We start from the raw sequence: 9,622 nt of genomic DNA, 5'->3' as shown, positions 1-9,622 counted from the left end.
TGTGTCTAGCAGAATGCACAGGTGGACATTTTTCAGTCGAACACATTATGAAGTTTAAAAAATCAAAGTTCTCCCACGGTCCAGAGTTTATAAAGGAAAAACAATTAAGGTCGCATGTCTATTTCTTCGATAAATGCACATGCACAAAATAACTTCCAAAAGCCGCATGGTTGCTGAAAAGGATGACTCAGCGATCTAGGACCACTTTACACACTTGGGGCTGATTCTCTAACATGAGTTCAGTCCAGTATAGCCAAATTCGAGTCACCTTGGAGATATGCATCCCTCAATGAAATCATCTTTTCCTAGTCATGTGCCTTTATCATACATGTACCAAGAGAGGGAAGAAGGATTCAAAAAATCTCTATATAAACAGGCCATGGGAGAACCAAAACATGAGACATTGTTATGCTGGCCAAATTGTTGTTTGAGCAAACCACCATTGCATTGTTGAAGCCAAAGAAGTGAAGAGCACTAACATGTTGGTCATATTGCTTCTAAAAAACCCATCATCTTAGTGAGAGAAGAGGAATCCACCATTGGAGAGTATTCACACTTCTTTGAGAGAGAGGAGAAACTTGCAAATAGATTGAGGAAAGAAACCCCCATTGCTGGGGATTTTTGAGCTCCATAGCTCAAAGAATTCTCTTCAAGTGTTTAAGATTCATTTATTGTATTCAACCTCTACCACCAGCAATCAATAAAGTGAGATTTTTCCATATATTATTGATGTGCGTGCTCCAATTGGGCATTCTTTTGTTTATGTACCTCTATGTTTAGTTTATGTTTATGTATGCATTGTTTCCACTATTTACAATGTTGTGTTTATTTAAGTTTGTCCACTAACAGCACCAATTTTCACTGTGACCCTTTGCAAGGAATAATCCACTGTTAAGGGGATGTCTTTTGGTACACTTGTGCTCCAAAAACACTACAAACAATGTAAACTTTGAAACGGAAACTATAAACTCAAAACAAGAACTCTGGCCAAAAGATCTCGAAAAAAACATCAAAAACAGCGCTAAAAACGAAAAGTATTGATATTGGAATAACACCTTTTTTCTTGGATAAATTTTCAATATGTTTTAAAAATGGCGGTGAAAACCAATATTTTGCGCAAAAATTATCCAAAAAACACCCTCAAAACGAAAAGTGTTAACGTTAGGAAAAAAATAACAAAACATAAATTAAAATATATACTAAAAACAAAACATAAAATTACTACCAAAAAAAAAATAATAAATAAATAAATCATAAAAATGTAAAAAAAAAACAAAATTAATGATAAGAATTAAAAACTAAAAAAAATAAACATTATAAACAAATAAATATTGAAAAAAAAACCAAAACAAAACAAAAAAATCTTGTAAACCATAAAGAAAAATTGACGCAAAAAAAATAAAATAAAATAAATAAATAAAATAAAACAAAACAAAATATGAAAAAAAAAAAAAAAAAAAAAAAAAAAACAAACAAACAAACAAAACAAAAACAAAAACAAAAAACATAAACATAAACATTTAAAATAAACTAAAAATTAAGTAAGGTAAAAATAGAAAAATTAAGAAAAAATTAAAAATTAATTTTTTTTTTTTTTCACCTAGGTGGAAAAACCTATCAACTCAGGTGTCAAAACCAACAGTGAGGACAGCCATCTCTGGCTGCTATCCGCGAATGTCGGTTTGACTCATCACAGTTAAATAGGAAAACCACGCCACCTGAAATAACCCGCTGGTGGTCTGTAAGGGAGCAGGCTCATCACTCCTGCCAGATGCCTCTGGGTCTTGGGCTGTTAACCTGTTTCCTTACGTCCGAGGAAGACGAGCTCTTAGCCAAGCAGAAGCAGTTTTACGGCATACTCCAGGCCGAATTAAAAATTAAAATTAAAAACAAACTAATTAAAAAAATAGAAAATTAACAAAAAAAAATTAAACTATAAAATTAAGATTAAAATGTTGATTACTTAAAAAAACAAATATAAAAATATATTTGAAAAAAAAGGACAAAAATAAAAAATAAAAAATGTTAAAAAAAATTATCTCATAAACCATAAAAGAATTTGGAAAAAAAAAACAAAAAAAAACAAAAAACAAAACAATATATATATATATATATATATATATATATATATATATTAAAATTAAAATTAAAATTAAAGAAAAAATTAAAAAAATTTAAAACAAACTAATTTATATATATATATATATATATGTAAAATTAACAAAAAAATATTAAAAACTACTAAAATTAAGATTAAAATGTTGATTACTTAAAAATATATATATTAAAAAAAAAGACAAAAATAAAAAATAAAAAATGTTAAAAAAAAATTATCCCATAAACCATAAAAGAATTTGAAAAAAAAAAAACAAAAAACAAAACAAATATATATATATATATATATAAGTAAAAACTTGGAAAAAAAATTAAAAACAAACTAGTTAAAAAAAATAATAATAATAATAAAAATAAAAAATTAACGAAAAAAATTTAAAAACTAGTAAAATTAATATTAAAAAAAAAAATAGACTCAAATTATAAAAACAAAAAAATATGAAAATTATTAAAAAAAAAAAAATTAAAATTAAAAATTTTTTAAACAATTTTTTTTATAAAAAAAAGTATTATCATTATTTTTTTTTAAAACAACATTTTTTTATTAAAAAAAATTCATTTAAAATATTTAAAAATCAATAAAAAAACGTTTAAATTTTTTTTAATAATTTTTAAAATTTTTAAATTTTAAATTTAAAAAAAATAAAAATAAAAAAATAAAATAAAATAAAAATAAATCGTTAAAAACAAAAAAAATTAATGATTTTTTTTAAATAAAATAAATAAATATTGTTTTTTAAAAAATTAATAATAATAATTTTTTTTAATTAAAAAAATTGTTTAAAAAAAAATAAATTTTATTTTTTTTTGTTTTTTAATATTTTCATATTTTTTTGGTTTTTTTTAATAATTTTCATATATATATATATTACTAGTTTTTTTAATTTTTTTCGTTAATTTTTTTATTTTTTATTTTTTTTAAACTAGTGTGTTTTTAATTTTTTTCCCCTAGTTTTTGCTAATGTTTTTTTTAATTTCTCTATTTTTATTTTTTTTAACTGAAACGGGTGTATCTTTATTTATATTGGAAGAAATTTGGTCTTACGCCAATGCTGCCATCATTACACTGCATCTAATACTATTCCTGGTGCATGCTGCTTAATCCTCATGGGTTACATGGGTGGATAGAACTTTCCCCATTTATGAGAATTTGGCCTTTCCCTAGAGTACAGCCCTTGTTTGCCAACAGATCAGCTTCGCTGTTCAGATTTCTGAGTATGTGAAAGCATTTGTAGGATTCAAAATCGAGAAGGACTTCCTTCAGTCTGCTCAGAGTTTTGTTGAGGCTTACATTGATGAACAAGTTCTCCGAATTCAACTTTTTTATTATGAGCTCGGAGTCTCCGAATACTTGAATTTCTTTGTCCCCTCTGTCTCTAGCAATTTGGCAGGCTTTAAGAAGGCTTAGAATCTCGGCTTGGTTGTTAGATTTCTGCCCAATGCCCCAGGAGAAATTGTCTCTTTTGACTCCAGCCGGGTCATAGATGACCCCACCTGCCCCAGCAGCCCCGGGATTGCCTTTGGAGGCGCCATCAAAAAAGATCGTGGATGTTTTTTGTTTTTTCCACCATGCCTGAAAATTTTCTTCCGTTTCTCTTATTCTCCAGATTGGGTTCATTGTTTGAGGGGCAGAAAGCATCCTCCGGGGGTGGGGGGAGAGATAATTCAGCCACCTTTCTTCTTCGGGAAGCAGCAATGGATTTGCAGAAGCGTACTGTTGTTGGGCAGCTTCCAAGAGGAGGGATTTCGCTTTTGCAGCTACAGCTAGAGGAGTTTGTTCTTTTCCTTTGAAGATCAGGTCATTCCGGGCCAGCCAGGTCTGCCAGCAGGTGAATTTGGGGATGGCAATCCAGATTTTCCTCCAAAAAGATTTGCTGGGGATTTTGTGGGGGTAGCAATGATTCCAAGCATCGAAGAGGTCTGAAACAGAATTATACGAGGGAACAGTGATTTGGAACTCATGAAGGATTAGGCGCCACACCTCTTTGACAAACTTGCAGTCCATGAAGAGGTGCTTGGTTGTTTCTTCACTGTTGCTGCACAGCACGCATCTGTGTGGCCCAGCAATGCCTCTCTTCATCAGATTTTCTCTGGTAAGCAATTTATTGTGAACCAGGGTCCAAAAAAAGAAATTGACTTTTGGTAGAGCGAGGGGCTCCCATATCTTCTTCCAGAATTCCGGATTTCTGCTGCTGTTCTTTATGGGTTGGAGAGCGTTGTAGGCTGCCGCTGATGAATAAGTCCCTGTGCGCCCCCAACCCCATCTGTCCTTCGACCATCTGCTCACTGGAGCTGCTTCCTCCAGCAACTCTTCAAGCACTGTCATCTGATGATTTAAGCGACTTGGTATACCGTGGAAGTCCCATCCGGACCATGCGCCACGACTATCCCATTTGGAGAGATCGTAAACGCTGTTAATTCCAGCGCGCTCCAGCCAATGCCTTATTTCGTCGATTTCCTCATTTTCTGACAGAGGGGCGCTGTCCATAATGCGATCTAGCCACAGTTTTGTATGTTTACCATTGCCGGGGATTTTATAGACTCTATCTTTGAAAAAGTTCAGACTTTTATTACAGAGTTTCCATACCTGGGAGACGTTGGTTATTTGGGAAGCCTGAAGGTTTCGAAGCGGAACCTTATGCGCATACTTTGCTTTCAGAGTTTCGCTGAGTGGATGCTTGGGATTCTCGTATAAGTTCCATAGAATTTTTCCACCCAACGCCAGGTTGACCATGGCTGGATCCCTGATTTGCAGGCCTCCTTCTGCGAAAGGTCGTTTCACCTGCTCCCATTTCAACAGATGCATTTTATGAATGTTCCCTTTCCCTCCTTGCCATAGGAAATCGCGAATTAGTTTGGAGATGTGATCTGTCACCTACTTTGGTGCTAGTAGGAAGGCAGCTTGGTAAATTGGTAGAGCTGAGAGAACAGATTTGATCAAAATGACCTTGCCTCCAGGAGTGAGCCAGTATCCTCCCCAACTTGTGATCTTTGTCTTAATTTTGCTGATGACTTCAGCCCACAGGGCTCTCTTGTTGCAGCCATTGATGATAGGGAGTCCAAGGTATTTTATCGTCTCCCATTGGGCTTGGCTCTTGAAGCCTAGAATAGCAGAGATGTTTGCGAGTCCCTGATGATTGATGTTCCATCCAAAGACTTCACTTTTCCTTTCGTTTATGGAGGCTCCCGTGGCCCTGCAGTAACTTTTTAGGACCTCATCAAATGCTTTAGCAATTCTATGAGAAGCACCTCCTAGCAGGAGAGAGTCATCTGCAAAGAGGGCATGATTCTGGGCAGGAGAGGAAATGGAAGGTTTGAGGCCTGGGAGAGAGCCTGCCTCTTTTTCAGCTGAGAGCTTTCTGCTGAGGGAGTCCGCCATCAGTATGTAGAGGAAGGGAGAGAGGGGGCATCCCTGCCTAAGACCTCTCTGGGCTCGAAAAAAGGAGGTGGGGCGGCCATTGACAAGAGGGGCAATCCAAGGGGAGTCAGTGCAGGCTTTGGTGAGAGCAACAAAGAGAGGGGAGAAGCCATAAGCAAGGAGAGCTTTGTAAAGGAAGTCCCGGTTAACTCGATCAAAGGCGTTGGCCATATCAAGTTTGATCAGCATCCCCTTTTCTTTTCGTTTCTGGCTTGAATGAATGATCTCTTGAACTTGTATGACATTGTCCAGAATGTGCCTACCTTCAATGAACCCGCCTTGATTGCTGGAGATGAGTCTGTTTAGGAGAGGCTTGATCCTGTTTGCAAGGAGCTTTGCAAGGATTTTATAAGAGGCATTGCACAACGAGATTGGCCTGAATCGAGCAAGGTTTCAGGATTTGATTCTTTTGGGATGAGGGCCAGATATGTGGAGTTGGTTCCTCCCCCTACTTTGGCTTTATTCCTGAATCCTTTAATCATCTTTAGAAGATCTGCTTTAATAATGTCCCAACACATTTTGTAGAAATGGATGGTAAATCCATCTGGCCCAGGGGCCTTGTCCGGGTCCATAGACCAGACCACTTTTATGACTTCTTCCTCCGTAAAGGGCCTGTTGAGATCGAAGTTGTCTTCAGCTCTGACCAGAGGGGGAATATTGGAGAGGAATTCTGCCATGTCCTTCTCATTACCTTGGATTCCAGCAGTGTAAAGCTGACTATAATGGTTTACAGCTGCCTCTTTGATCTGATTGAACCCTTTGCAGGTCTGCCCTTCTGCTGTTGTTATTTCAGAGATGTGGTTTCTGCAGAGTCTTGCCCGATATTGGCGGTGAAAGAAGGTGGTATTCCTATCACCGGCCTTCAACCAGAGGCTTCTAGATTTGATTCTCCAGTACTCCTCCTCTAATCGAAAGGATTGAAAGGTCGAGCGTTGGATTTTGACTTCTTTATCCAGCAGTGCTGTAGTGACATCTCTGTTTTCCATATCTGTTTGCAACTCCTCGAGGGTCTGCACCATTTCTTTTCGGATACTAGTTGGATTTGGAGCAGGTTTTTTGATCCACTCCTTCAGAGCGTGCTTTTTGGCTTTGATTTTTTGCTCCCACACGTAGCTGGGGGACCCTGAGAAGGGTTTGCTCCAAGCTGCTTTCACTGTGTCAAAAAAGCCTTCTCTTTCTGTCCATAGAGGGCTGAAGCAAAAAGGGATGGGGCCCAAGTCTTCTTCGTCTTCTAGAGAGAGCTGGATGGGCTTATGATCTGAAGTGAGTTTGGGGAGGATTTTGGAAGAGATGATCTTTTTGGTTGCCATCAGGGCACCCTGGACCAAGAATCGATCCAGACGAGCAGAGATATGGTCCGCTCCTACCCTGTTATTGGTCCAGGTGAAGAGCCCTTTCGCTGGAAAGAAATCAACGAGGTCCCAATCCTAAATGAGTCCTTCGACCATAGGAAGGAAGGGATCTCTGCTGAGAGTGCCTCCCCTTTTTTCCTTATGTTTTAAAACGATGTTTAAGTCCCTTGCCAAGATGATATTTTTGGGAGAGTGATGCTCCAGGAAGGCTATGAGGGAGGTCCAGCAATCTCTTTTTTCTGAGTATAACACAGGGACATAAAGGTTGAAAAGGGAGAAGGACAACTTACTTGGATTGTGCATTAACTCCGTGTAGATCCAGTGTTGAGTTTCTTGAGAATTATTCAGCTGGAAGAGATCCTCTGACCAGAGAGTTGCAAGGCCTCCAGAAGAGCCTCTTGAGCTGACTGCTTTTCCTACATTTTTCTTCCATTTCTTTTGGCTGATGTCCAAGAGGGCTTTCCCCTCTATCTTTGTCTCTTGGAGCAAGAGGATGTCTGAGGGCTCCATCTTGAGAAGATCTTTGATCGCTTCAGCTTTCGCGGGATTACCCAATCCTCTGCAGTTCCAAGAGACAAGGCACATTATTTACCTGGGAAGTGGAGGGAGCCTCCCTTAGGAGGCCTGTTCCTTGTATTTCTTCCGATAGACATCTCAATAGTAGGCTGGCTTCCTTGAGTTTTTAGCCTTTCGGCCTCCTCTTCCCTTTCTTCTCTGCGAGATTTCCTGCCTACTTTTTTGATGGGTTGCTCGAAGGTCTCGTCCTCCGATGACCCTGAGCTATCAATAGGCTTTTTCCTTGTGACATCTGCATATGTGGGACTTGAAGGGCTACCTTGGGTGGCCTCAGGCATAGTCTTTTCCCCTCCATCTTGTATATTGGTGGGAGATCCAGGCTGTTCCAGGTTTTCCTGATTTGTTGTAGCTGCCGTTTTCTGACTGTTTTCTTTGCCATTTGGATTATTGCCTTGGCTGTGGTTGGAACTGCTTGGAACCTCCTTCAGAGGGCCTTTCCCGTTGCCCTTCCTATTGGGTTTTTGGATTAGAGTCCACTGCTCTCCGTTTTGGTTCTCTGGGAGATCTTCTGTCTTTTTCTTGCAGTGTTTGGCAAAATGCCCGTAGCCATGGCAGTGTCTGCATTTGAATGGGATCTGTTTGTAATCGATCTCTTGGACATGGGTCCATCCTGCTACTATGAGTTTGATGGCTTCTGGTAAGCCCTCTTCTAGGTCTACTTCGACGCAAATGCAGGCGCAGGAGTATTGATCTTTCCTCGAGGCTTGGTCGATGTAATTGCCTAAGGCATTTCCGATGATCTGGAGAGACTTGGGGTTCCAGCAATGAAGAGGGAGGTGGGGAAGGCGAACCCAGACCAGGACGGCCGTAGGAACATCCTGAGCTGGATCAAAATCGGGCGACCATTTGTTAAGGTAAAGACCTTGCGGTCCCATGAAGTAAGGGCCGTTCCTGAAAATCAAGTTTCTGTCCTCTGCACTTTCGAAGACAAAGACGAAGAAGCCTTTGCCCACGAAATAGCTTTTGACTCCCTCTTTGATAAGCGGCTTCCAGTTCCTTTGAGTCCACTCCTCCACCGATTTGGGAGAGGGCCAGAGGCCCGTGAACTGGCCAATGAGGCCATGCTCAGCCAGATTTAGAGCAGATTTACAGGTTTCTTCCTCTGGGAGGGCGACAGAGGGGATGGTGTCCATCTTCTTCACAAATTTCTGCTGGCTCACCGAAGAAGGGCGCTTATTGCATTGAGCAATCATTTCCTTGAAGGCTGAAACCTCCGGGGGGGAGGCGGATCCGAGCCCCCAGAGGGCTCCATGGCTGCGCGGTTCAGCTGCAGATCGGGTGGACAAGGCGTGGCGGCCCAAGGGGCGCGCGGATGCTCAGAAGCCCTAGCCCGGATGTTCGTTCACGGGCAGTGCTCTCTCTAAATGAATAAAATTCTATTTTAATTTCTCTATTTTTACTTACTTAGTTATATATATATATATATATATATATATATATATATATATATATATATATATATATATATATATATATTTTTTTTTTTTTTTTTTTTCCAAATTCTTTTATGGTTTATAAGATAATTTTTTTTAACATTTTTTTTTATTTTTTATTTTTTTATTTTTTTTTATTTATTTATTTATTTATTTTTTATATATATTTTCGTATTTGTTTTTTAGAGACAATTATTTCATGTGGATTGAAAATTTAATTAACGATGTATAAATATGTAGAATATCGAAAATGCAAAATATCGACCTTCTTCTTTAAATATGCAAAACAATAAAAACCTCACTACAAAAAAAATAAAAATAAAAACAAGAAAATATGAAGAAGAAAACCACTTCCAAAATTATTAAAATTTACAAAATAATTATTTACATTTCATATATTATAAAATTAAAAGTTAAAAAAAAATAACATAAAATAAAATAAAATAAATAAATTTAAAAAAAGGGCATGGTGTAGAATTACCACTTTTTTAAATCAACATCAAAATGACTACCATTCTAAAACGCAATGTACATAAAAAATTTATAGTGCCAAAAACTATAAAAAAAACATGTGTGTTCTGCATCACCCCTTTTCAAAATCGGGTCACTTTTTTGCTATCTCTACAAAACGGGTAACAATATCAATTCCCGTTTCAAAGTTTACGTTGTTTACAACAAATCTCATACTTATCTAAGATTCTCTATGAGGCATTGTTTCCTTATCACTT

General features: G+C 37.4%; 1 protein-coding gene across 1 annotated transcript; it reads right to left on the bottom strand.

The window, feature by feature from the left end:
- Positions 1–5,835: 5,835 nt before the first annotated feature.
- Positions 5,836–8,654, bottom strand: LOC149230355 (uncharacterized). Its single transcript, XM_089381286.1, has 3 exons — positions 7,537–8,654; positions 7,176–7,444; positions 5,836–6,932 (listed from the first exon to the last, which is right to left on the bottom strand). Exons 1-3 carry the CDS (start codon positions 8,652–8,654, stop codon positions 5,836–5,838), a joined length of 2,484 nt encoding a protein of 827 aa, XP_089237412.1.
- Between the last annotated feature and the right edge of the window lie 968 nt (positions 8,655–9,622).

The sequence above is a fragment of the Pinus tabuliformis genome, chromosome J, assembly GCF_031772625.1.
Source record: "Pinus tabuliformis cultivar Carrire ecotype Pingquan chromosome J, CPIR1, whole genome shotgun sequence".
NCBI classification, from domain to species: domain Eukaryota; kingdom Viridiplantae; phylum Streptophyta; class Pinopsida; order Pinales; family Pinaceae; genus Pinus; species Pinus tabuliformis.
This window is presented reverse-complemented; position numbering and strand designations above follow the sequence as displayed.

Coding starts and splice junctions, on each gene's coding strand:
- LOC149230355 (XM_089381286.1), bottom strand. CDS start 8,654: ATGATTGCTCAATGCAATAAGCGCCCTTCTTCGGTGAGCCAGCAGAAA. Junction 7,445..7,536: donor AGCCAGCCTACTATTGAGAT/GTCTATCGGAAG, acceptor TTGGAACTGCAG/AGGATTGGGTAATCCCGCGA. Junction 6,933..7,175: donor GGAGTTAATGCACAATCCAA/GTAAGTTGTCCT, acceptor ATTTCTTTCCAG/CGAAAGGGCTCTTCACCTGG.